Genomic DNA, 27,766 nt, shown 5'->3' on the forward strand with positions numbered 1-27,766 from the left:
CCTTTGAGGGATATCCACTTCCACCAATGATCTTGAAGTTTTCTCCAGCGCCTTGCTTTGTGGGGCGAGGCCAACCACCGCGATGGCCAATCTGTTGCAGGAAAGGTATTCCGGGAACTGATGAGCACACCAATCAGGTAAAAAGACGTCGGGGAGGGGCATTTCTCATTGGTAATTGCGTCCGGAAGAGGGACGGGCCTCGAACGACGCAATTACGATTTGATTGGTTGGTGCGATGTTGACAACCAGGGAAAGTCCGCCTTCCCCAACAAGGCCAGCCTGGGAACCTAGAGTGGCAGCGGCCGCAGCCAATGAGAGAGCAGAAGCGCGGAAAGTTTGCTCAATGGGTGATGTCCGAGAGAGGCTGTCACTCAGGTGGCAGCGGCAGAGGCCGGGCTGAGACGTGGCCAGGGGAACACGGCTGGCTGTCCAGGCCGTCGGGACGGCGGTAGGGTCCCTAGCGCGTCTTTGCCTTGGTGAGAGCTCCGAGCGGCGGGAAAGGCAGACGCCAGTGGCTGCGCCTCCATGCCTGCGCGCGGGGCGGGCCGCTGATGGAGCGCGCCACCCGCCCGGGGCTGCTGGTACTGGCGCTGCTGCTGCCGCTGCTGCTGGGGCTCGCGGCATGGACTGTGGCCGCGGGGCGCGCCCGTGGCCTCCCAGCGCCGACGGCGGAGGCGGCGTTCGGCCTCGGGGCGGCCGCTGCTCCCACTTCAGCGACGCGAGTACCGGCGGCGGGCGCCGTGGCTGCGGCCGAGGTGACTGTGGAGGACGCTGAGGCGCTGCCGGCGGCCGCGGGCGAGCAGGAGCCGCGGGGTCCGGAACCAGACGATGAGGCAGAGTTGCCACCGCGCGGCAGGTGAGGGGCTGCCGACCCTGGGGAGGCAACTTGTTTACGCGCGCGAGCTGCGGAGGATGCGGTGTCAGGGGGCGGAGATCCGGTACCCGGGCGGGCGTCTTCCTTCGGCTGCGAGGGCACCTGGCGACTTGGGGACGAGCGCGGGGCCACGACGCCCTCCCATCCCCCGGCCAGCGACCTGCCTGGGCTCGGCTCCCGAGCGCCTGGTCCTGGCCGACGGGTGAGAGCAGCATCCTCGCAGGTGCGGGAGAATGAAATTCCAGGGTTGCAAAGAAACGCCACTTCCCCTCTTTCATTGTTTTCGAGCATTGATTATCTTCCAAGGAACCTTTCCCTCTTTTTCCTTACTCACATCGCCTCCTGTCTGTGCTGGCGTAACAGCTGTTTTGAGAAAGGACTTTAGCAAAAGACGTCTGCATTTTCCTTCAAACACAACTATGTAGTGCACCCAGGCAAGGATTGAGATCAGTGTCTCTCTAATTGAGATCTGCGGAACACCTGCATCCGAATCACCTGGGGGTGCTGGTGAAATCTGCAGTTTTCTAGGGCCCACCCCAGTTTTACTGAATCAGACATTCCCTGGGTAAGAGCCTGACATCTGCATGTTTAACAAGCACTCCGGGTAATTCTTGCACGCTAAAGTTTAAGAGCTGTAGTCAAATTCTTGAATATTGATTCTTGAACCTAAGAGCCGTAGTTGGGTTCTTGAATAAGGGGGGTTTACTGTATAAACATTTAATATAGGGTTTTCTTTGAGTTTCTCAGCATTCAAAAAATATTGCTTCAAGGTGATTGTTTTAAAGCACTTTTCAAAGTCTAGACACAATGTAAGGCATGTTAACAGTAAATTTCTGGGACAGCCAATCTTATCACACCCGTGGAGAAAGTGATGTCCCATTTTATAAATGGAGTGTTAAAGGGAGCATTAAGTAAATTAAACCAGGGAAGGCTGGGCTCTGGATTGGAACATATTTTAGACTTATAATATAGTCATTACTAGATCATAACAAGTTAGATTTAATTTTAAATTAATATTAGAACTTTGATCTATATATCTACAGACTACTATAAATAAGATAGGTACCAAAATTCTCTAGGCACCATTTGAATATATAAACATTTGTTAAAAAAAAAAAAAGTGTGTGTATATATATGTATATGTGTGTGTATATATATATGTGTATATATATATAAAAAAAACAAAGTTTTCTTAGGTTTGCTAATGACTCAATTTTCCTGGAAGAGTGTTTTTGTTTATCATAAAGAAATTTCTGAAGCTCCTGCTCAAAATGAATTACATGAAGTAGAGTTTTGTTTTTCTTAGAATTCAAATCCACTTCAACAGGTACTTACTGGTTAACAAGAGCCCAAGGATGCCCTGGGTGACGGAGGTCAGGCAGGTAGATCCTGCCTTCCAGGAGAGTGTGCAGTCTAACAGTAAGGATGAAACGAGAAGATCTATAACAGCATTACAGACCAGAAACAGTGCCAGTGTCAGGGATGTCCCAGGGTTTTTGTGGTATTCTACTAGGTGAGGTATGGGATTGGGGATAGGTAACAAGATAAGAGAAGGTTGTGGCAGAATGTATTGGTTCCTGAAAAATGGGAAAATTGTAATGGACAGTCACTGGACTTGAGGAAACAGCAAGAGGCACAGAGGCTGGAGATTATGTTTGGAAAACATTTTGTCTATGTATATGTTTATTTGTGTGTGTGTGTGTATGTACGTAAGAGATATTGACATGCACGTATGTATGCTAGGCAGGGAGAAGTAGATGAGGCTAGAAAAATAGGTTAGAGCTGACTGTGTATATGTATACAGCCTGATGCTAATAGCATCATGGTCACTTGGGAGTATGTTAAAAATCCGGAGTCGGGCACCACCCCACACTCCCTGAATGAGAGTGTCTGCATTTTAACAAGATCACCGTGTGATTCACATGCACGTTAAAGTTTGAGAAATGTTGGGTAGAGTATCCTGAGTGCCAGGCTTGATCAAAATTACGCCTAAGGAATGTTTCTCTAGCAATAGCGTGTACTGAAAACTTAAGAATAACAAAAGGAGAGTGTTATAGCAGTTCAGATGAGAGGTTTAGTGTAAAGTGGTGTAGGACAGAGGGGACAGAGTTGAGATATTTGATGCAAAACCTAGGTTCTTGGCAAGTGAATTCATTCTTCCTTTCTTGGTACCCTTGTCCAGAGATGGAGACTGTGGCCAGAAGCTGAGAAAAGAGGTTTAGGGAGCAGGGAAGAAAAGGTAAGGGGTTTGGTGTTGGACATGTGACTTGGAGGTGCAGGCAGGACATCCAGAGGGAGACGTTAGGTAGGCGGGTGGAAATGAGTGACTAGACCCAGTGAGAGGGCAGTGTAAATATGAATAGTTGAAGTTGTGGGAAAGGGAAGGCTCATGAGAAAACCTCAGGAAATGCCTTTTATTTTAGGAAGGAAGATGAGCCAGCAAAGGAGACAGAAATACAGCTGGCTAGGTTGGAGGTACAGGAGGAGGACTGGGAAAAAAGAGATTGGTGATGAGCACACTGAAAGAATTAAATGAAGCAGCAGAGACAGTACTCAAATTGCAAGAGGTTAAAGATTCAGGCTTTTCTGCCCCACTTCCTCCTTTCTTCACTGATGAGGTAATTTTTAGAGAAGGAACCTCTGAACTTATTTATGTGCTGAAAAGAGGGAACCTGTGTAGACAGAATGAAAATAAAGGGACTGGACGCATTGGCTCATGCCTCTAATCCCAGCACTTTGGAAGGCCAAGGTGGGTGGATCACCTGAGGTCAGGAGTTTGAGACCAGCCTGGCCAACACGATGAAACCCCATCTCTACTAAAAATACAAAAAATTAGCCAGGCGTGGTGGCGGGTGCCTGTAATCCCAGCCACTTGGGAGGCTGAGTCAGGAGAATTGCTTGAACCCGGAAGGCGGAGGTTGCAGTGAGCTGAGATCATGACACTGCATTCCAGCCTGGGCAACAAGACCGAAACTCCGTCTTGAAAAAGAATAAAAAAAGGAAAATGAAAGGAACAGATGAGGAGGTGAAGGTAGTTGGAGAAGATCCACTTAGCAAGAAGGAGGATCATTTCTTTCTCATAAATTGCAGTGAAAATAGGTATTTTGGCTTGAAGAGCATACATGATCACCAAACAGAATTGGCTAGGAAGAGATAAGACCCAGTTTTGGGGTCTGACTTGTAGTGTGGACTTAAGATAGTGTGGAATGTTTGAGAAACCTTGAATAAGTTGATGGTCAACAGGAGATAAATGCGTAAAGTTTATAAAAGTTATTTCTAAATGCTCTTTAAAAAAAGATAAAAACCCAGACAATATTAATTAGTTCAGTAATAATAGACCAGTACTTCTGTTTGTTTCAAGGAGTATTAGGGGAACAGATTTGAATTAACCAAGCCTTTTATTATGAACAGCTGTGAAGAACTGCAGTACTGGCAAAACTTTTAAAAAGAGGGAGGTGCGGGATTATCTTTATTTTTGCATGTTGTCTTTTGATACTCAAGGAGCAATCTGAGATTCACCAGTTCATTAATTTTTTTCCTCTTGATGGAATTTTCAAGTTTCATTCTAAATGATTACTCTGCATATCAAGCATGTGAATGAGTAAATAAGCTACTTATTTTCTTTAAAAGTTAGCTAGAATAAACTTGTTTTTCTGGTACCCATCTCATTGTCCATGTTTCTTCTGTTAAACATTACATTAGTTGATATTTAAGTGGGATGGTCGTTGCAGAAAGTTGGGAAGTAAGTCTCATCACCTCACTGTTAGATTTTACATATGTTTATGGAATTTTGTGAGCTACCAGTCTTCTGACTTCAACACAAGTAGCAAATTGCAAAGTGTTACTTGGGGTTCTTGGGATGGGTTGGGAAGTCATTCTGACAATCTCAGAAGTTCTAAAGAACTAGTTTTATCTTAACTGTCACTAATTTGCAAAGTACATGTTCCTTTTTCCTCTGATTCTAATTCCTCTCTTAAAAAAGTATTTCTAAATTTGACATTAATCTCTGGTGCTTCTTCAATTTGTGCATCTGTAAACTGATTTTTTTTTTAATTAAATGAGATAACATGAAAATATTTGTAAATATAAGATAGAATACTTTCTTTTTTTTTCCTGTCCTTTTACAAAGTGATCTGATGTGAAACAAAGATACAGAAATCTGGTCTTCCTCAGACTTTCAGATTTATAATCATTTTTCTGTTTGGTTTTTTTTAACTACTAGGACCCTTGAATAGTAGCATATCACAATACCATGTTGAAAGGAAGCTCAGTCATATAATCTTGTTCCTATTCATCCACCCAACTCCAGACTTTTACAGTTAACTGTCACCTTTAAAGAAGAATTTACACAGAACTTTCAAAGCAAGTAATAAGCTAAAATAAATATACTTCAGGCAAGTAATGAACTATCTTTTGTGTCTACAATTGTCTTTAGCTTAATTGATGCCAGGACTGTGCTTAGACTATGTGGACAGGGATGGGAGATTGCTTTTTATCTGATCTCAGGTCCCTGCGTTCATAGGCATCTTCCAGATTGCAGAGAGGACGTGTCCTTATCAGTTGCTGTGAACTGTAGCTTCACCGTGTCTCTTTACTCCCTAAACACTGCCTGATAACTCCATTTGCTTTTGTCCTTTATTGTAAGAGGGGAACTTCTAATACATTTTTATTACAAATTGTTTTAAAATACAAAGGAGAAAACTTGTAAGTTGCAGAGCTAAATGTGAGGGGAGGAGAGAAATGTGTGTGTATGTTTAATTCCATTCTATTTGTAAATGACCATTTTGATTAAAAATGTTTCATAGGGCCGGGTGTGGTGACTCACGCCTGTAATCACAGCACTTTGGGAGGCCAAGGCAGGCGGATCACCTGAGGTCAGGAGTTCAAGACCAGCCTGGCCAACATGGTAAAACCCTGTCTCTACTAAAAATACAAAAATTAGCCAGGCATGGTGGCACGCACCTGTAGTCCCAGCTACTCAGGAGGCCAAGGCAGGAGAATCAATTGAATCCGGGATGCAGAGTTTGCTGTGAGCCGAGATCATGCCACTGCACTCCAGCCTGGGTGACAGAGTGAGACTCTGCTTAAAAAAAAAAAAAAAAAAAAAAAAAAAAAAAAATTATGGAATAAAGTAGAAAAGATACTTTCAAAAATGTTTTAATGTAACAGGAAAAGGATATCTGTTACGCTCATGTTAAACGTGTATCACTGAAAACTTAGATTGTATGTCTTTAAGGTCTAGCTGATATGCCAAAATTATAAAGTATAGCTGGTAATTTTTGATATATTTGTTATGATTTGGGGCATGGCTAATCTTGTCATATGTTTAAGTAAAGGAGATTTGACTTGAAGATTTACTTCATAGGTGAGGACCAGGAAGTATAGTCTAATCAGTGCTAGTTTGTTTATAAACAAGAACATACGCCTCCTTTAGTGAGAGCACAAGTTTGGGTAAAGGATTCTCAGCTACACCAAAAAAACAGGTTCAACCAAATCACATTTGTAGTTTTGTGAAGTACGGCCCTCCCCTCAACCCCCAGAAAGGAAATTTGAAATTTTAAAATAAGCAGTTGTTAATGTAGAAACTATTCAATCTATACAATATTCCGCAGGAAGTAAGGTTCCTTTAAAATGATTTTATGAAGAAATTTAGCATACACTTATCAGAATTTGATAAACTTCAACTGTAAATAGGCAGGTGTTCTGGGTAACTTAAGTCAGCCAGTTTTTCTTTTTTTATTGCATATTCATTGTGACATAAAGTCATTTCTCCTGGATCGAGGACGTAATCAGCAATTACAGGATGAACAACGTCTATGAGATTTCTGAGAGGAATAAAAAACTGCACATTGTAGTAATATAGTAGTTGCCACTTATGCAGACTTACAATTAACACAATAACAGAGTTAACCTGAATTTCTGCTCCTGTTCAAAATTTCGTATTTGGTGCATAACCTGAGGTAAATCCCATCTTTTCCCATCTTCTCAGCCTTTTTGGTGGTGATTGTTTTATGTAGGTAATATGTTTGTCCTACCAAGGTTTATTCATTCAACAAACATTTATTTAGTTTTACTGGGGCCCAGGTACTGTTAGGCCCTGAGAGTAGATGTCTTTTCCTTAGGACGCTCCAAGCCTGACAGATCATTGTGGTAAAGAATTAACTGTCCTCAAATGGATGATAAGTGACATAAAAGTAGTGTTAGAGTGAAAAGAATGGAAGTGGCAAGTTATTGAGTCCCAGAATGAGAAAAATATCAAGGACAGTGTAGGCAACAGAATAGTGTGAGCAAGGGCACAGAGCAGGGAGTTTGTACAGTGAGCACAGAGCAGTGGTTCCTAAGCCAGGGCTCTAGGACCCCTACGGAACTGCAAAGATAAAAATGGGGATCCATGAGATGCCAGTATTTTAAAATAACCTAATGGAAATTAAATATGTAATAGAAGGTACATTAAAAAGTCAAGTTCCTTTGCTTTGAACTAGAATTATATAAAACCTTATATAGGAATTACAGTTCTTTCAAGAAATGTTGAATTTTTTTTTTTTTTTTTTTTTTTTTTTTTGAGACGGAGTCTTGCTCTGTCGCCCGAGCTGGAGTGCAGTGGCCAGATCTCAGCTCACTGCAAGCTCTGCCTCCTGGGTTCACGCCATTCTCCTGCCTCAGCCTCCCGAGTAGCTGGGACTACAGGCGCCCGCCATCTCGCCCGGCTAGTTTTTTGTATTTTTTTAGTAGAGACGGGGTTTCACCATGTTAGCTAGGATGGTCTTGATCTTGTGACCTCGTGATCCGCCCGTCTCAGCCTCCCAAAGTGCTGGGATTACAGGCTTGAGCCACCGCGCCCGGCAAAATGTTGAATATTTTGATTCGTTCTTAAGTATTTCCTCTAAAGATGGGAGAATTTATTATACACAGCGTTCATTTGGCAAATGGAATACTTTAAGACGTGGGGAAAAATATAGATGAGAACTTTTGAAAACCTCACCCCATGGAAAGTGGGGAGCGTGGAGCTGGGAAGGAGAGGGGAGAGGGTGTTGGGCTGGCAGAACAGGCAGAAAAATAAGATTAGGAAAGTACACTGAAGCCAGATTGTGCAAAGCTTTATGTGCCACACCAAGCAGTGTGACCTTTCTTCTTCAGTGGGCACAGGGAACCTTGGAAGGTTATCAGATCTCTATTACAGAAACAAAACTGCGGGAAGAACAGAGGGGAAAGAAACCTGAGGCAGGAAAACGTGTTAGAAAGCATTTTAAGGTGTTCTGATGAAAAGTGAGAATCTTCTAGAGCAAGAGCTGTAGTAATAAAGAAGGAAAAGGGTTTTTTACATTTTGTTTTATTTTATTTTTTGAGACAGAATCTTACTCTGTTGTGCAGGCTAGAGTGCAGTGGTGCAATCTTAGCTCGCTGCAACCTCTGCCTTCCAGGTTCGAACAATTCTCCTGTCTCAGCCTCCCAAGTAGCTGGGATTACAGGCGCATGCCACCACACCCGGCTTACTTTTGTATTTTTAGTAGAGATGGGGTTTCACCATGTTGGCCAGGCTCGTCTTGAACTCCTGATCTCAGGTGATCCACCCGCCTTGGCCTCCCCAAGTGCTGGGATTACAGGTGTGAGTCACCAAGCCCGGCCGGAAAAGATTTAAGAGAAGCTTCAGAAATAGAATTAAGAGTACATGGCTAGGCCGGGCGCGGTGGCTCAAGCCTGTAATCCCAGCACTTTGGGAGGCCGAGACAGGCAGATCACGAGGTCAGGAGATCAAGACCATCCTGGCTAACACGGTGAAACCCCATCTCTACTAAAAAATACAAAAAAAAACTAGCCGGGCGAGGTGGCGGGCGCCTGTAGTCCCAGCTACTCGGGAGGCTGAGGCAGGAGAATGGCGTAAACCTGGGAGGCGGAGCTTGCAGTGAGCTGAGATCCGGCCACTGCACTCCAGCCTGGGCGACAGAGCCAGACTCCCTCTCAAAAAAAAAAAAAAAAAAAGAGTACATGGCTGTTGGCCGGGTGCGGTGGCTCAAGCCTGTAATCCCAGCACTTTGGGAGGCCGAGACGGGCGGATCACGAGGTCAGGAGATCAAGACCATCCTGGCTAACACGGTGAAACCCCGTCTCTACTAAAAAATACAAAAAACTAGCCGGGCCAGGTGGCGGGCGCCTGTAGTCCCAGCTACTCCGGAGGCTGAGGCAGGAGAATGGCGTGAACCCGGGAGGTGGAGCTTGCAGTGAGCCGAGATCACGCCACTGCACTCCAGCCTGGGCGACAGAGCAAGACTTCGTCTCAAAAAAAAAAAAAAAAAGAATACATGGCTGTTGTTTAAATGTAGAGGGGGAGGGAGCACAAAGAGTTGATGTCTGATTTAAATGTTAGGTAATAGGATGGATGGCTACGCTTTTAAGTGGCAGGAATAGATTGTGGGAAAGAAGTTTCCTGAGCCTGTTATGGTGATAACAAGTAGATCCTGCTGAAGATGCAGAACTAGGATAGGGAGAGATGGTGAACTGTAAATCCTGTACAGGTTTGGGGGCTGTCATACTACAGATGGAGGTGAAGCTGTGGACATTGACCATCTAGGAGAACATGTAGTACAAATGGGAAAGTGCCTGCTCTATAGATAGAAAGCTATAAGAATGATAGGTGAGGCTGGGCATGGTGGCTCACGCCTATAATCCCAGCACTTTGGGAGGCTGAAGCGGGCAGATCACCTGAGGTCAGGAGTTTGAGACTAGCCTGGCCAACATGGTGAAACCCCGCCTCTGCTAAAAATACAAAAATTAGCCAGGTGTGGTGGTGGGTGCCTGGAATCCCAGCTACTTGGGAGGCTGAGGCAGGAGAATTGCTTGAACCAGAGAGGTGGAGGTTGCTGTTGAGCCGAGATTGCGCCATTGCACTCCAGCCTGGGTGACAAAGCAAGACTCCATCTCAAAAAAAAAAAAAAAAAAAATAGTGATAGATGAGGACCTAGGAAGGACTTGTCCTGTAGAAACCAGGAAAGATTAATGTCCAGAATGAGGAGCTGGCCACAACGGTGGCTTTTGTGAGGAAAGACCTGATGAGGGGAATGAATCTGGCAGTTAGGAAACCATTGAAAATCTTTCTTGAGAGTAGCTTCCAAGAGCTGGATCGTGGGCAAGAGATCGGGGCTTACTGAGGAATCATCCAAATAAATGCCTTTGTAAGCTACAGCCAAATGTAAGTGAGAGATAGAAGTCTCCGAAGTGTTTACTGACAGAGATGTTCAATATGCCTTCTTCATCCAGGTCATAAATTTAATTTTTCTCTATGGAAATGGCTAAGGTAAAACAGTGTTTATACAACTGGTCTTATGAGACTCACCTGCGGTGCTTGTTAGGCTACATTCTCCCAGTCTCCCTGTTAGGATGAGACGTGTGAACCTTTAATGCTTTTTAATAAGCACTCCAGATTATTTTTATGATCAGGTACACTTGGGTTACACTGAGATAGGTGAAATAGCCATATTTTGCCTATGAAAAAATAACTCAAATGAAGCCATGAGGAGAATAAGAGCAGAGCCATTGGGATGTACACCCACGTCTGACTTAGGCTATGATTCTTTCCACTGGAAAAACTGTCTCTGCAGTTCCTTCAGTTCTTGAATAAGTTAAGAGTTTTTCATCTTGATCATGGAACCCTCAAAATAGGGCAAGTTGGTCTTGGGGAGATAAACAACCTTATATTCTTCCTGTATTGGGAGGTGTTCATTTTTCACTTTTTTTTTTTTTTTTTTGTGAGACGGAGTCTTGCTCTGTCACCCAGGCTGGAGTGCAGTGGCCGGATCTCAGCTCACTGCAAGCTCCGCCCCCCGGGTTTACGCCATTCTCCTGCCTCAGCCTCCCGAGTAGCTGGGACTACAGGCGCCCGCCACCTCGCCCGGCTATTTTTTTGTATTTTTTAGTAGAGATGGGGTTTCACCGTGTTAGCCGGGATCGTCTCTCGATCTCCTGACCTCGTGATCCGCCCGTCTCGGCCTCCCAAAGTGCTGGGATTACAGGCTTGAGCCACTGCGCCCGGCCCCCATTTTTCACTTTTTATCTCTGTTTATGTTTCTTCTTCTTTCTGAAGATAGCATTTCGCTCTAACGCTTAGGCTGGACTGCAGTGGTGCAATCACAGTTCACTGCAGCCTCGACCTCCTGGGCACAAGCTATCCTCCCACCTCAGACTCTGAGTAGCTGGGACTACAGGTGTACGCCACCATACCTGGCTAATTTTTAAAGTATTTTTGAGTACATTTGGAGTCTCACTATGTTGCACAGGCTGGTCTCAAACTCCTGGCCCTCCAAGCAGTTCTGCATCAGTCTCCCTGAGTGTTGGGTTTGCAAAGGAAAGCCACTACACCTGGCTGTGTTTGTTATAAATGCCATATCTTTATTTAAGTTCAACTTTTGTTTCAGATACAGGAAGTACATGTGCTGTTTGTTACATAGTATATTACACCTAGGTAGTGAGCATAGTACCCAATGGTAGTTTTTCTTTTTCTTTTGAGGTGAAGTGTCGCTGTGTCGCCAGGCTGGAGTGCAGTGGCACAATCTCAGCTCACTGAACCTCTGCCTCCCGGGTTCAAGTGATTCCCCTGCCTTAGCCTCCTGAATAGGTGGGACTACAGGCATGCACCACCTAGCCCAGCTAATTTTTTTTTTTGTATTTTAGTAGAGATGGGGTTTCACCATGTTGGCCAGGGTGGTCTCAATCTTCTGACCTCGTGATCTGCCTGCCTTGACCTCCTAAAGTGCTAGGATTATAGGCATGAGCCACCACATCTGGCCCCAATGGTAGTTTTTCAGTTCATCCCCTGCCAGTAGTCTGCAGTGTCTGTTGCTCCCATGTTTATGTCCATATGTGCTCAATATTTAACTTCCACTTACAAGTGAGAACACGCAGTATTTGATTATCTGTTCCTGTGTTAATTCGCTTAGGATTGTGGCTTCTAGCTCTCTCCATGTTGCTGCAAAGGACATGATTTCATCGTTTTATGGCTGCTTAGTATTCTATGGTATGTATGTACCACATTTTCTTTATCCAGTTTACTGCTGATGGGCACTAGGCTGATTCCATGTCTTTGCTCTTGTGAATAGTGCACTAAATGCTGTATCTCGTTGCTATCCTCTGGTCATCTCTGCATTCAGCCTGAGGACTTTGTTTTTCAGCAATATGTATCTACTTGGTGTTTTTCTTGATGAGCACCTCTCTCTAATGAGCACCTCTCTCTTAGACTGTGATTAGGTATAGTAGCAAATCTTCATTGCTCCGGTGGTGTTTCTTAATTCCAGCCACAGCAGAAGGGGAGCCTCCATTCCAGAGACATGCTTGTGGGGAGGAGCCCATAATGAATACTACAGCTAGCTTGTAACGCAAGAGAGGAGGAATACCTTTTTTTTGATACCTGACAGAATTGTTAGGGGATATGCTATTATCCCCATTTCAAGGGGTTAAAATAATTAAGGATACCTGACTCAAATCTAAGAACTAGATTAAGTATCAATCGCCATTAAGAAGGAAAGGGAGATACTTTTTATTTTGTTTTCGTGACAGGGTCTCACTCTGTCCTCCAGGCTAGAGCACAGTGGTGCAGTCATAGCTCACTGCAGCCTCGAACTCCTGGGCTCAAGTGATCATCCCACCTCAGCTTCCCAACTCACTGGGACTCCAGCCCTGTGCCACCGTGCCCAGCTAATTTTTTAAAAACTTTTTTTTTTTTTTAATAGAAATGTGGTCTTACTATGTTACATAGGTTGGTCTTAAACGCCTAGGCTCAAGCAGTCCTCCTGCCTGGGCCTCTCAAAGTTTTGGAATTGCAGGTGTGAGCCACTATACCCAGCCAAAAGTGAGATACTTAATTGTTCCTGCCCATGTTTGTATTTTTAAATATTGCTGAAATAGTCACATACTGCCTAAACATAATAGTTAATGAAAATATTTTTTTTTTTTTTTGAGACGGAGTCTCGCTCTGTCGCCCAAGCTGGAGTGCAGTGGCGCGATCCTGGCTCACTGCAAGCTCCGCCTCCTGGGTTCATGCCATTCTCCTGCCCCAGCCTCCCGAGTAGCTGGGACTACAGGCGCCCGCCACTGCGCCCGGCTCATTTTTTGTATTTTTAGTAGAGACGGGGTTTCACCGTGGTCTCGATCTCCTGACCTTGTGATCCGCCCGCCTCGGCCTCCCAAAGTGCTGGGATTACAGGCGTGAGCCACCGCGCCCGGCCAATATTTTACTTTTAAAAGCAAAACACATGGGCCAAAAAACAGAATGTTTGACTCATTTAAGTATACTCTCATGACAGGTTTTCAGTGAAAGAATAGTTAAATATTAAATCCCCGATTACTTATTAAAACGTGTTCTCATACACACGACACACATATCCAGATTTTATTGTTGAATTTTTGTTTTGAAGATGAGAGCTAGTATTTTATTCTCTGAATATACCTCTAGCACACAACTAGCAACATATTCAGAAAAAGTATCGCTTTTTCTGGCTGTTGTAAATAGAATGTCTAAGTGGGAAAAAAAGAGTTTGTCCTGAATTTAAAAGAAAAATCGTATTTGAAGTGTTCTGATGGTCTCCTTGATTTTTCATGGGTCAACACTGTTTGCTTACACTAAATTTTGTTTCAATTAGATTTTTTTTCATTCAGCCATTTATTTGTGGTTAATGATTCTTGAATAGAAAAATGAAACATCTCTACAATGGGACTAGGAAAGAGTTAACTTGGCTGTTAACTGTTGATCTCTAAATTAATTAGATTGCGTTGTTTTATAAAGTGGCATATCCAAGGTGTGAATTTTTATACTCTTTGTTATAAAATAATTTTCTTACTCAAAGTATCCTTTTGCTTTACCAACTCCTAATTTCTTTTTTTTTTTTTTTTTTTTTTTTTTTTGAGACGGAGTCTTGCTCTGTCGCCCAGGCTGGAGTGCAGTGGCCGGATCTCAGCTCATTGCAAGCTCCGCCTCCCGGGTTCACGCCATTCTCCTGCCTCAGCCTCCCGAGTAGCTGGGACTACAGGCACCCGCCACCTCGCCCGGCTAGTTTTTTGTAGTTTTAGTAGAGACGGGGTTTCACTGTGTTCACCAGGATGGTCTTGATCTCCTGACCTCGTGATCCACCCGTCTCGGCCTCCCAAAGTGCTGGGATTACAGGCTTGAGCCACCGTGCCCGGCCTACCAACTCCTAATTTCTTTAGAAAGCAGAAGGATGACATGGAGGGCAAGAAGTTGGATGGTTCTCTTTTGGTTTGTTATCTAAAATTACTTGAGTTTGTAGGATGGCAAGGTCTTTCCTTTCACAAATCAGACTAAGTTACCATTCAAAAAATTCGAAATTAGAATGAGTGTAGAGTTTGGAAACTAAATTAATTGCTCTTTGAAGGGTTTCAGATGGATTTACTTGAACATGTCTGTCTTGGTCAACTTGCGGCTTTACTTTGAATTTATATACATTGTGCATCAAGTGATATAGAAGAGATAAAGTGGCATCTTGTCCTCCCAACCAGGAATATAACTATACATGCTTACAGCGCGCATGGTCTTTAAAGCTGATAAATACACCTAATGAATTCCTAGAACAACTGTACAAGTCATCCTTTAAACAACTATTTAGGCCAGGCACGGTGGCTCACACCTGTAATCCCAGCACTTTGGGAGGCCAAGGTGGGTGGATCACCTCAGGTCAGGAGTTCGAGACCAGCCTGGCCAACATGGTGAAACCCCATCTCTACTAAAAATATAAAAATTGGCCGGGTGCGGTGGCTCACGCCTGTAATCCCAGCACTTCGGGAGGCCGAGGCGGGCGGATCACAAGGTCAGGAGATCGAGACCACGGTGAAACCCCGTCTCTACTAAAAATACAAAAAATTAGCCGGGCGCGGTGGCGGGCGCCTGTAGTCCCAGCTACTCAGGAGGCTGAGGCAGGAGAATGGCATGAACCCGGGAGGCGGAGCTTGCAGTGAGCCGAGATCGCGCCACTGCACTCCAGCCTGGGCAACAGAGCGAGACTCCGTCTCAAAAAAAAAAAAAATATAAAAATTAGCTGGGTGTGGTGGCGGGCACCTGGAATCCCAGCTACTTGGGAGGCTGAAGCTGGAGACTTGCTTAAACCCGGGAGGCAGAGGTTGCAATGAGCTGAGATTACGCCATTGCACTCCAGCCTGGGCGACAAGAGTGCAACTATGTCTCAAAAAATAAATAAATAAAAATAAATAAAAAATTTATGGAGAGTCTGCTCTGTAGCTGGAGGTGTATGTTCCAGGCAGAAGGAACAGTAGATTCAAAGGCCTTAAGCAAAAATTTTGCATGATGTATTTGAAGAGTTGGGGGAGTCTGTCTGTGGATATGCGAACTCTGAGAAGCCTGTTAGACAATCTAAATCAGGTAGGTGGTTAGATATGTATGTCTGCAGTTCAGGGGAGAGGCCTGAAACCAGATATAAATTTGGGAGTTGCCAGGATATAGATGGTATTTAAAGCTATGAGACTGGATGAGATCACCAAAAAAATCACATGTAGGTAGAGACTATTTTAAGAGATAGGAAAGATAAGAAGGAACCAGAAAATGAAACTGAGAGAGAATAGCATAGAACTGAGTCCAAAAAAAAAAAAGGCGTGGTGTCTTGGAAGCCATATAGAGTGTGTTTCTTGGAGGGCAGGAATGGCTGGTCAGGTGCTGCTGGGTGGTCAAGTGAAGCAAGACCTGACCATGGGATTTATCAGTGTGAAGATCATTGTTGACTCTGACCAAAACCATTTCAGTAAGATGACAGGGGCAAGAACTTGATTAGAAATAGTTCAACATAGAAGGGGAAGAGGAGATTTAGAGACAGTATATAACAACTCTTTCAAGGAGTTTTGTTGCAGAGGGGCAAGAAATAGATTGGATGCTCGAGGTGGGAGAAGGATTCATTTTGTTTGATCTGGTTTGGTTTTTAAGTTGGGGAAAATAGTAGCAGGTTTGAATGCTGCTATAACAAAATACTGTAGACTGGGTGGTTTATAGACAACAGACATTTATTTCTTATAGTTCTAGAGACTGGGAAGTTCAAGATCAAGGTACCGGCAGATTCAGTATCTGGTGAAGACTGATTCCTCACTAATTCCCCACATGGTGGAAGGGGTGAGGGAGTCTCTGGGGCTGCTTTTACTTTACTCATAAGAGGACCCCACCTTCATGAACTAATCACCTCCCAAAGCCCCACCTCCTGGTACGATCACCTTGGGGATTAGGTTTCAACTTGTGAATTTTTGGCAGTGACACAAAAGTTCAGTTTATAGCAAATGCTGATGGGAATATTCTAGTAGAGAGGGAATGATTGATGGTATGGGAGGGACAGGAGACATTTGCAGGAGCAAGACCTCACGAATGCCTAAGGGGGAGCTCTGTTGCTTACTTGGAGGTGTTGGTGGTAGATGGGAGTGTGGACAGTTCACTTGCACTAACAGGAGGGAAGTTGGAACTCATGGTCCAGGTACTGATGAATAGATAGAGGTGGTGGGGGAAAACAAGCTGATTTCTCCTGTTTTTCTCCATGAAATAGGAAGCACAGTCACCAAGATGTGTGAGCTTGAAAGAGCTGGTATCAGAAGTTTGAGGAGCGGGGAGACATGAAATGGTTAACATGATTTAGTGGCATAATGGATAGATTAGGGAAGGGTGTTATGATTACTGAGCATTGTTAGTAGCCTTTTTGAGGTTGGTGGTCATTAATTAAAGTGAGGATAGTCAACCTGGTATGTTTCTCTTGAGATACATTCAACTGCACAGATGTAGGAGTGAGAAAGGGGAGAAGACTGACTTTAACCAGTTCTTCCAGAGTGTGACATGTGAGAGGCAGGGTAGGGAGTTGAGGTGTGTGCAAAGTAGTGCTTAAGATGAAGGACTGTAGGATTTTAACTGGTTAAGAAAGAAGTGAGGGCATGGTGGTAGTGAAGGTTGTAGTATCAGGCTTGTAGGTTCTGGTGGGGTCAGAAGTTTGTTGCAGTCAGGGAAGTAGAGGAAGTGAGCTGAAGAGAGGGATTGGTGGTTAGGGGGTTGCGGTGATTTGTAATGACAAGGTCTAGTGTCTGACCACAGGAGCAGCTGAAGCAAGGTAGACAGATAATGAAAACCCAAAGAATTGAGACAGAAGTATGTTAAATATGTTAGGTAGTGACAGTAAACCAGCAGCTGAAATTTTCCAGGATGGGGCTAGTTACCAAAGGGTAAATTAGATGTCTACTGGGAGGGGTAATGGACCAAACAGTCTGATCCTGAGGATTTTCAGAGAGGAGAGGAAAAAAGTGGTCTGGAAACGGCAACAAGATACATGGAGTCCACTTACCCCATTCTGAGCAAGGGTTATGCTTCTGTAGGGCAGCGATGTCCTCAGGGAAAGCCCGGTTTCTATGAGAGCAAGAAGATAAGTGAACGTTCAGGGAAGACAGTGTTTCAGGGGAAGGGCTTTCAGGAGGTAGGCAGGTAGAAGAGGACATACCAGGGGACATTGTGTTCCTTAGGGGAATTAGAGTGTGGAATGAAGGATGACCTATGAGTCAGGGGCTTTTCATAAGTGACATAAACAGATAAAGGGCATATTGAAATTGTCTTGGTCCAAAGACAGTGGTGGCAAGAGTGGTAGAAGGCCCCCTCTTCCTTTCTACTAATAGAGGCCTGGACATGGGCTGGTTTTCTTTTGAGTATGTGGGATAAGTGCCCAATATCTTAGATACCTGTTTAATTTTAAAAATATTTTTAATATTTACAGGCCACTAGTAATTATCAGCACTTTAGATGGGAGAATTGCTGCCTTGGATCCTGAAAATCATGGTAAAAAGCAGTGGGATTTGGACGTGGGATCCGGTTCCTTGGTGTCATCCAGCCTTAGCAAACCAGAGGTAAGAATTTTCTGTTAAGTGTTGACTGGAAAACTTAATTCTAATGAGTAATTGCTGATATTAAGAAGTTTGGGGCCCTATTGCCCAGGTTTGAGGCCTATCTGCCTCTTATAGGTTGTGTCCCTTTAGGGCAATTACTTAACTTTTCTATTCCTCAGTTCCCCTCTTGTGAAATGAGATGGATAATAACATCTTCTTAGGATTACTTGGGGCATTAAATGAGTTAATCCTCTAAGTGAGCAGCTGAGGATCCTATCTGCCATATCAGCATAGCACATTATCTGAGCTATAAATGATTGTTTATTATCATCACAAGGTCTCTAGAAATAATAAGATAAATATAAATAAAAACTTTATTGAATTTTACTACTTAGAAATCTGTGCTGCAAAATCCCATAAATTATTATTCCCTAATTATAAACAGAATTCATCTGAAATTTTTTTGTAATGTAATTCTAGGCAAATTTGATTATTTGCAGAAAATCTATACTTAATAATTTGGAGCTCTAGAATAGTAGAGGGGAAAGAGCATAGATTCAAAGAGACCTCACTTCCAAAATTACTCTGGCACATGACTTCAAGCCCCTCAGAGTTTTAGTTGCTCTCATCGATAAAGTGAGGACACAGCCTGCCTTCATGGGGTATAGATGGGGGAGATTAAATAAGAGAAGCTGATTTTCCTCACCTTTAGTTTCAATTCTGATGGATGAAGTCTCTCTCGTTTTGTGGAGCTTTAGTCTGTTGTTTAAATTATTTAAGAATGAGTCCATCTTTTGAGTGGTGACTACTAACATTGAAGCAGTCACCTCTGTTTTCCAGAATGCCCGTGGCCTTCTTTTATATCGAGTTGTTCCTGTAGGACACTCCCTAGGGTAGTCTTTTTTCTGTTTTGTCATCAGTCTTTTTCTTTAAAAAGCTTCCTAGCTGATATTAAGTATGGAAAAGACAAAATCTTACATGAGGGGTTTGACAATGACCTGATTATTGGTGACCAAACTTTCCAATGGGAAACTGTTATCAGTGACCCATCTATAATAACAGACTTTCCTGTGCTTTCCAGTAAACCCAGCCCGAATCTTTTCTGGTGCACCCAAACTGATACTTAAGGAAACAACACTGCCAAATTTCCACATTTGCTGTGTGCTAAACCCTGAGTAGACTTTATACATGGCTACTCTTTCTCAGTATACTGAAAATACATTTTGAGAGTAGAGAACTTCTATTGTATTATGAGTTATTAATGCAAATAGCAATTTGATTGTAAATTACATTGTTTATAATTGAGTATGGTATTCAAGTGAATTACTACTTAAGATAAACTTGTTTATTTTTCTTCTGTTGGGATTATGCTTGGGTATGCATGTTTTACTTTATTTTTAGACTAGACATAGACGATCAGCAAAATGAGAAGATTGTAAGCTGCTTACATCTGAGGTAATATCAGTGTGTTGTAGTGGTTCAAAGCATGTGTGTGTTTGCAAACTGAAGTATACATAGGTACAAAAAGATAAGTTGCATGGTATGGCAAAGTAGAGTGCAAATAGTTGTAATAACCTGAGTGCTAGTAAGAGTGTTTGAGTTATAAGCAGCTAGTTGCATTTGAAGATTTTCTTACAGATAGCAGTTACATTAGCTGTTTTTAAAACTACAGTTCAACTTTCTTACTGTCCTTAGTTCGCACCATTTTCCGTGGTTTATTAGGGCTTCCTTGTTTTTAGTGTCCTCTCTCACACCCACCCACCCCCAATCCTAGATCTTTTGGATAGAATGCTTTGAAATGTTGAATCGTAGGCTGGGCGTGGTGGCTTATGCCTGTAATCCCAGCACTTTGGGAGGCTGAGGAGGACCGATAACGAGGTCAGGGGTTTGAGACCGGCCTGGCCAACATAGTGAAACCCCGTCTCTACTGAAAATACAAAAACTTAGCGAGGTGTGGTGGCAGGTGCCTGTAATCCTAGCTACTCAGGAGGCTGAGGCAGGAGAATCTCTTGAACCTGGGAGGCGGAGGTTGCAGCGAGCCAAGATTGTGCCACTGCACACCAGCCCAGGCGACAGTGCAAGACTCCATCTCAAACAACAACAACAACAACAACAAGAGAAATGTTGAATCGAAAGCTCACGGGTTGCTTTTCATGCAAGAAAAGAATCCTGGGCCAGGCAGGTGGCTCATGCCTGTAATCCCAGCACTTTGGGAGGCCGAAGCGGGTGGATCACGAGGTCAGGAGATCGAGACCATCCTGGCTAACACGGTGAAACCCCATCTCTACTAAAAATACACAAAATTAGCCGGGCGTGGTGGCGGTGCCTGTAGTCCCAGCTACTCGGGAGGCTGAGGCAAGAGAATGGCGGGAACCCGGGAGGAGGAGCCTGCAGTGAGCCGAAACTCGCCACCACACTCCAGCCTGGGCCACAGAGCGAGACTCCATCTCAAAAAAAAAAAAAGAAAAGAAAAGAATCCTGATACCTCTTTGCATTATCTAGGTTTAATGTTATACTTCATAGAAAAAAAAAATCTGAAGGCATTGAAACAGCTGTGATAACATGATAGATTTTACTAGATTGTACTGCTGCCCCAAATTCTTGGACCATTTCTTGAGAGTGGATGTTTAATATGTAGAGATACTGATGATATAACGTTGTTCCCAGCATTGTAACATATACTCAATGCTCCTTACACAGTGTAATCCTCATAGTAACCCTTCTGAGGTTACTACGTTGGTCCCATTTTGTAAAGAGGAAATGGCAGCTCAGATAAATTTGCTTGAGGTTGCTGACTGGCTATATATATATATGATGAGGTTGGAACTGAGCCCAGGCTTGCCTAACTGTACTCCATTCTGCCTGCTCTGAAGCCCCTTTGCCACCTTGTATATACCTCCCTTTCTTTACAAACTCAGGCTATTCATAGAGTACAGTGGTTCTCAGACTGTTTGGTTTCAGAACCTGTTTATACTCTAAAAAATTATTGAGGGCTCCAAAGAGCTTTTTTTTCAGGCTGGAGTACAATGGTGTGGTCATATCTCTTTGCAGCCTTGAATCCTGGGCTGAAGCAATCCTCCTGCCTCAGCCTCCTGAGTAGCTGGGACTATAGACATGCACCACCATGCCCAGCTAATTTTTTTTTTTTTTTTTTTTTTTTGGTAGAGAGAGTGTCTCAATATTGCCCAGGCTGGTCTCGAACCCCTGGGCTCAAGTGATCTTCCCACCTTGGCCTCTCAAAGTGCTGGGATTACAGGCATAAGCCACCACGACCAGCCTAAAACAAATGTTTGAAAAACATTTATTTTATTAAAGAAATAACAGTAAACCCACTCCACAATAGCATAACATTTTTACGAATAATAACTATATTCTTTAATACAAAAAATTTAATGAGAAAAGTGGCATTTTACATTTTTGCAAGTCTCTTAAATTTCTGGTTTAATAGAAGACAGTTGTATCCGCTTCTGCCTTAAAAATATTGCATTGTTGTTTTGATTTAACTACATAAAGAAGAAAATTTAGTCACATACAAATGTAGTTGGAAAAGGGAGGAATATTCTAGTAGCCTTTTCAAATAGTTGAGGCCATTTTTTTTTAATACTCTGCCAAAACAAGTGGAAGTTTTTTAAAGGTTAGTTGCAGTGTGGAATCGGAAAACATATCAATGAACATTTTATACTCTGAACACTAACATCCATTGGTCTGTCTTGCCTTTTACTCACGCATGATTTTATAACTTGGAAAATATTGACTGAGTTACATAGATCTTTTAAATATTGGCATATTTCCTTATGGAATATTTTTTAAAAATCAAATTTGTTGCTGTTAACCACTGATCTCGTCAGAAAAGTCTGTAAGTACTGGGAAGCTGTCAAGAGAAAATTGGCAGATGCAAGTTTTTTGTTTTGTTTTGTTTTGTTTTTTGTCTTTTAGAGACAGGGTCTTGCTCTGTTGCCCAGGCTGGAGTGCAGTGGTGTGATCATAGCTCACAGTAGCCTCCAACTCCTGGGCTCAAGCAATCCTTCCACCTCAGCCTCCTAAGTAGCTAAGACTATAGGCGCTTGCCACCAAGCTCAGCTACTTTTTTTTATTTTTTGTAGAGATGGAGTTTTCTTATGTTGCCCAGGCTGATCTTGAGCTGCTGGGCTCAAGCTGTCCTCCTGCCTCAGCCTCCTGAAGTGCTGGAATTACAGGTGTGAGCCACCACGCCTGGCCCAAGTTTTCCAGTATTCTAGAATTCACCTGAAAATGTAAATTTTATCACAAATACTGTCAGATATGTTCTTTGAAGTCAAAAGTTCACTTTGTTCATTTTTTAGAAAGTGTCTACCAGATACCCAAGTCCTATAATCATGATTTTTCTCGGTTGACTTTTGAGTAAAATTGGAGCTCAGTGAACAAAGCTGCTAGTTCAGCTCACAACTCAGTTCCAGAAGTGCTTTTCCTCAAGACATGCTTTAGCATGTGAAGAAAGGCTTGTTACATACTTCATAATTAGGCATGCAGAATAATGAAAAGATATGTACTCAGGGTCAAGATTTAATGAAATCAGCCTTTTTTATTGCTTCATCAAGAACATTCTTAAGTGCAACTGTCTCTGTTTTTTTCCTTTTACTTCAGGTGTATGACAGTGAAGAATACCATTGTATTCTTAGTTTGGTTCCTGAATTGTGCCAAGGCACCTGCAGTTTTAGTCAGCTTTGCTTTTATACCTTCAGGGCAAATAACCCAGTGAAAAGGCAAATCACACCTTGCTTGAAAACTGTTTGCTATTTTGCACCCCTGAAAGAGTCCACAAACCATACTTTGAAAATTACTTATTTGGTTTATGATAGAAATATAAGAATATTTGTGAAATTATAAACATATTAGCAAGGAGAGAAGAATGTATTGTGAGCGTGAGTCATCTGTTATTCAGCAAGGTGTGTGCTGCTCAGCATCTAGAAGTTATGTTCAAAAGTTGAACATTTGTTCAGTTCAGATTTAGAAAAAAAAAAAGTTGGACAAAACACCACAAAAGGATCATCAAGGCCGGGCACGGTGGCTTACATCTGTAATCCCAGCACTTTGGGAAGCCAAGGCAGGTGGATTGCTTGAGCTCAGGAGATCAAGACCAGCCTGGGCAACATGGCGAAACCCCATCTCTACAAAACATACAAAATACAAAAAAAAATTACAAAAATTAACTGAGTGTGGTGACATGCACCAGTAGTTCCAGCTACTCGGGAGGCTGAGGTGGAAGGATTGCTTGGGCCTGGGAGGCGGAGGTTGCAGTGGGTCAGATCACACCACTGCCCTCCAGCCTGGGTGACAGTGAGACCCTGTCTAAAAAAAAAAAAAATCAAAAACTGCCATTTGAAATGCTGTGAATTGGATGCATAGAGTAATACTACCTTCAAAATGCATCCAGTGCAGTGTTTTCTTAAAGTCCTTAACCTTCATAATAGTTAACTTTGTGAGAAGTAGTTAACTTCTTCTCTCAGAAACCCAGTGTGTTTGTTTGTAAAGGCTGGTGTAGGGAAGAGGGCCAGTTGTAGCAAGCAGAAAGAGCTGGCATGGATATATAGCAGGTGTCACCTCCAGGTAACAATAAATAGGTTCATGGCTTCCTGTGGGGACTCCTGTATTAGAATGTCAGTTCCTCCAAGCTTTCATCAAGAGTGGTATGAAAGTTGGGCGCAGTGGCACCTGCCTCCTGAGTAGTCGTCCCAGCTACTCAGGAGGCTGAGCCCAGTTGAGCCCAGGAGTTTGGGGCCAGCCTGGGCCACAAAGCACAACCCTGTCTTATGAAGAGGAAACAGATTCAACTCAGAAGACCAGAGAAGATGTATTCTCTGCAACTATCAAAGTTACTTATTAATCTGAGAAGCTGAAGGATAAAGGATTTGATAGACTGTATAACAATTTTTAAGTTATTGATAAAGGAATTGATTGTGGATCCCATGTACTTTTGCTGGAATAATAAAGCCACACAGGAACTTTATAGACTGTGTGGTATTGTGGAGGAGGGCCTAGGATTCAGGAGCTTCCGTTTTAGTCATAATTCTTCCATTAACTTACTGTGTGAACTGGCTAAATTATTTAATCAGTAGAGCTTTAATTTCCTCCTCTGTAAGATTATAGGATTGGACTACATTTCTAAAGATAATCTAACTTCATGCATCAGGTACAGTCACATGCATGAAACACCCAAGTAAATTATCTGGAGAAATTTTTGAACTTTCGCTTTTACTACATTTAAGGATTCTTCTGAAAACAAAGAACAAATTCACTAGGAATTACCATTAGGTACATACTTGCCTCCTGGCTTGCTCTGATGTTGTTCTTAACCTTTTCTGATCCAAAAGGCTTATAAAATAGTGTATTTTGTTGCTTTAGTGGGGTTTTGATTATGTCAATGAAAAAAATAAGCTCCTGGAAGATAAGGGAAATTGACAGTTCCATTAAGAACAGGATGTTTTACATTATATTTAGAATGAATTGTATGAATTGTGTACCTTGGGACACACATCTCATTTGCCATTATCTCCTGAAAAGTGTCTGGATACATAAGCTAAAACCGTTAGGGTGCGTGTTTGTGTGTCTTAGAATAAATGATGCACCTAAAGTTCACTGTATTAGCTTTAACAGATATGCTTAGGTTCTAAGCATAATATTTTTGCCAGTTAATGGTAGCTAAGAACTTTTTAATTTTCAGAAGGACCACCTGACATGAAATCTGATTTGCTTTCCTCTAGTAATTTATATTCAGATTCAACCTTGGAACAAAGCACTAAGGAAATTTGTCTGTGGTTCCCCACTGATTGTCTTAAAATTTTGTAACACATGAGCATCATTTTTTCTTTAGGATCTCTGGGCTACATTTGGATCACTTCACCAAATCTAAGTAGATTGAACTATCTACTTCTTTATGTCTTGGAACTCCTTTTTAAATATGAAGACCTTCCTTATTGTTATTCAGAAAGCATATTGTTATTGTGTATATATAACTAATTTGTACTTAGATGAATACCTTTATCTTTTCTTTATTTAGAGATACCATATTTGTTTTCTGTTTTGCTTTTCTGTTAAAGATGCCCTTTTTTTCCTCTTAAGAAGAACAAACAACTCTAACATCTAAACTTAGATAAGGTTTGGGGTTTTGCTTTATTTTGGGCATGTTTCTCCCCAAGGGACACCGCCTTTCTGTTTCAGACAGGTGCAGAAACAGACAGCTCTGATGCTGGTGCTCTCCAGCCTCCTCCCCCTCCCCACATCAGACTGCATGCATTCCACTAATATAAGGGCTTTGAAAAGTGGGACTGCCTTTGAAAAGGGTACAGCTTTACTGGTTACTGATTTGTTCAGAAAGAGTCTACTAGTAGACCCTTTTAAGTGTTTATTAAAAGAGGATCTGTAATCTCTTTTAAAGCCTCTCTTACTTATACTGAAAGCTGTCCAGGTTGTTTTGCAGTTTTTCATTTGTACGCAAACTAGCACATTTTGAGTCTGTGTCATCTAAGATGGCAGTTTATTTTGAAGCGTAGCTGTCAATCATGTAGCAAGCCAATATTTAAATAATTGCCTGGGTTAATTGCTTTTCTTTTAATTATAGAAATGAAACAGTGCTTTAATTTAATTTTGTTGTATTAATCCCTTAGCATGGCTGAAAGTAGTGCTGTGAACTAAGCTAATTTATCCCAGCATTGCACGTCACCAAAGGAGAAACTTATTTGGTCCTGGTTTTTTTTTTTTAATTTTTTTAGGAAATTGGCTCTTCATGTACATTGTTTATGTCGTGAATATATATTAATCTAGGTGAAGGCAGAGATAGTTACTAAAATCAGTGTTCTTTTATCATGACTGTGAGAAGTATGCTTAGTCTGGTAGTTTTCCTTGAGGCAGTTTGTTTTGTAGGTTGACTAAATTAGTGAAAAAAAGAATTAAACAGTTATCTACTTGGTATTTCTCTGCTCTTGAATACTAATTTACAGTTTTTGAAGATAATAAATACTAAATCATTGCAGAGTTTTTCTCAACATTTAAGCATATAGCATGTCACTTGGGATGCATTCTGACTAATACACGGATCTGCTGAACGATCTCATTACCCCTCCCTTTAGGGCATCATCATCTAATGGTGATACCCCTTCCCTTGTCTTTCAGGTACCATTCCTGGAGACCCTTTACTTTTATCAAACAGTCTTCCTTTTACTTTCCCCAATGTTTCCAGGGAGGTGTAAAAATATATGTTTCTGTAATACAATAATATTGAAGCATCTCTTTTTTTTTAAGTCACAAATAGTCAATTCTGACGTCTAGTAATGTAGTCAGTTGCTCATTTTGGTTAATTAAGATTTACTGTTTATGTTCCATTCAAGTGTACCATTTTTGAAGAATTAAAATATACAAACATATATGTGTTAATTTTTCTTTAGCATTGATTGTCCTTGTTGATTAATAAAGTTCTTTCAATCCATTAGAGTTTTTATGTTACAGTCAAAGAATTTTAGGCCTGGTAGAGCTTTCTGATAAAAACTGCAGCAGTTTGAGATATTTAATTCTACATTGAATTAATCTTTATTTGGTTTTGAGGCCTTGTTTTTAAACAGATGTGAATCTATGTCTGAGAAAGAAATAACTGACTTTGCATAATTAAGCTTTCTGTCTGCTTTCCCCTTTAATTTACTTCTGGAACAGGTATTCTCTAGAATTCAAAAAGCTTTTGTTATTTTTGAAATTTTGTATTAATGAATAATAGTTCTCTCCTGAAGTTTCCAATAGAGAATAAAATAAAGTTCATAATGAATTATAAGTAGTCACATGAGCTAGATTGAGTTTATATTTTTGCTTTTAACTAAGTATACATGTATATATATACATAAACACACACAAGTTACCTTAGAAGTTCAAAGTAAGCAGCCCTGGATCATAACTGTTGTTTGAGTAGCACTTTATAGTTTGTAAAGTGATATCTATTCTTACTTAGTCATTTACATAGCCCTGTGAAGTAAATATTCTTATTAACCCTAATTTTTTGGATGATAAAATTGGAGATCAAAACGGTTCAGAGATTTGTCTGATGTAGTAAAGCTGAGACTCAACCCTAGATCTTTGTACTTACGTCTTCCCTCTTTCCAAATTTAATGTTTTTTAAAATACCTTAATGCTTACCAATTTATTTGTGTTTTCTCTACTAATAATTCTTCATGTGCTTTATGGAGATTAATTACTCAGAGACATCCTGCGTAGGGCACACTTAGCACATAACTCAGCACATTTTGAGCACCTAAACTGCTTCTAGGACAATCCTAGTGGGATAGTCACAGGCACCAAAACTTAACACATCCAAAACTGAATTCAACATTGTTGGATTGCAGGAGGGAGGCATGCAGAATTGTGCACTGCCCAGGACAGATGTGATTCCTGCCTTCCTAGAACTTACAAGGTACTGTGTGGGGCCAGCTAGGGAGGCAAAGATGAAATAATTATAGTGTAAATAATGCAATTGAGTGTGGTAACTGGCGCAAGGCAGGATAGAGCACAAAGAAAGACTCCAACAAGCTTAAGTGCTTACCTAGCCTGATGGTCAAAGAAGGCCTTTCTTGTATGATCAGGAGTTACTGAGGCAAGAGATGGGTAGAGAGGAAGGGGAGGATTGCTCTGGGAGAGGAAATAGCCTATCTCAAGGCCTTGAGGTGAGAGTTACCATGGCATTTTCAGGGAACTAAGAGAAGTTGAGGATGGCAACAGGAATGAGGGTTGAGAGAGAGTAGCCGAAATGAGCCCATTGAGGTAGGCCAGGCCAGGACCAGGTTATACAGGGTCTAGTAAGCTATGTTTGGCATTTCAGATTTTATCCTGAGCCATGAGAAACCATTGAAGGTTTAAGTGGAAGTGATCACTCTGACTGTAGAAAATGGCCTGGAACAACAGCAGAAATTGGGAGACTATTTCTAGTCTCCCACGCTAGTTAAGGGACTGCATGGTAGTCATCCAGATGGGGATGATAGACTGGATGGTGACAGTGGAAATGAGTGAAGTAAAGCGATGGAT

The 27,766-nt window shown here is 42.1% G+C and overlaps 1 protein-coding gene across 7 annotated transcripts in view; it reads left to right on the forward strand.

Moving 5' to 3' along the window:
• The first annotated feature begins 362 nt into the window (after nucleotides 1–362).
• Nucleotides 363–27,766, forward strand: part of EIF2AK3 (eukaryotic translation initiation factor 2 alpha kinase 3) — an 81,544-nt gene continuing 54,140 nt past the window's right edge. For 6 of the 7 annotated variants that reach the window (XR_012422072.1, XM_005575342.3, XM_045368915.2 and 3 more), the window contains exons 1-2: nucleotides 363–856; nucleotides 17,620–17,749. Coding sequence is in view for 3 of the 7 variants with exons in the window: in XM_005575342.3 (XP_005575399.3) it covers nucleotides 552–856; nucleotides 17,620–17,749 (435 nt within the window). In the remaining 4 variants the exon portion in view is untranslated. Of the gene's footprint in view, nucleotides 857–17,619; nucleotides 17,750–27,766 lie in introns of those variants that run through there. The other variant, XM_065526830.2, reaches the window with a different exon arrangement.

The sequence above is a fragment of the Macaca fascicularis genome, chromosome 13, assembly GCF_037993035.2.
Source record: "Macaca fascicularis isolate 582-1 chromosome 13, T2T-MFA8v1.1".
NCBI lineage: Eukaryota > Metazoa > Chordata > Mammalia > Primates > Cercopithecidae > Macaca > Macaca fascicularis.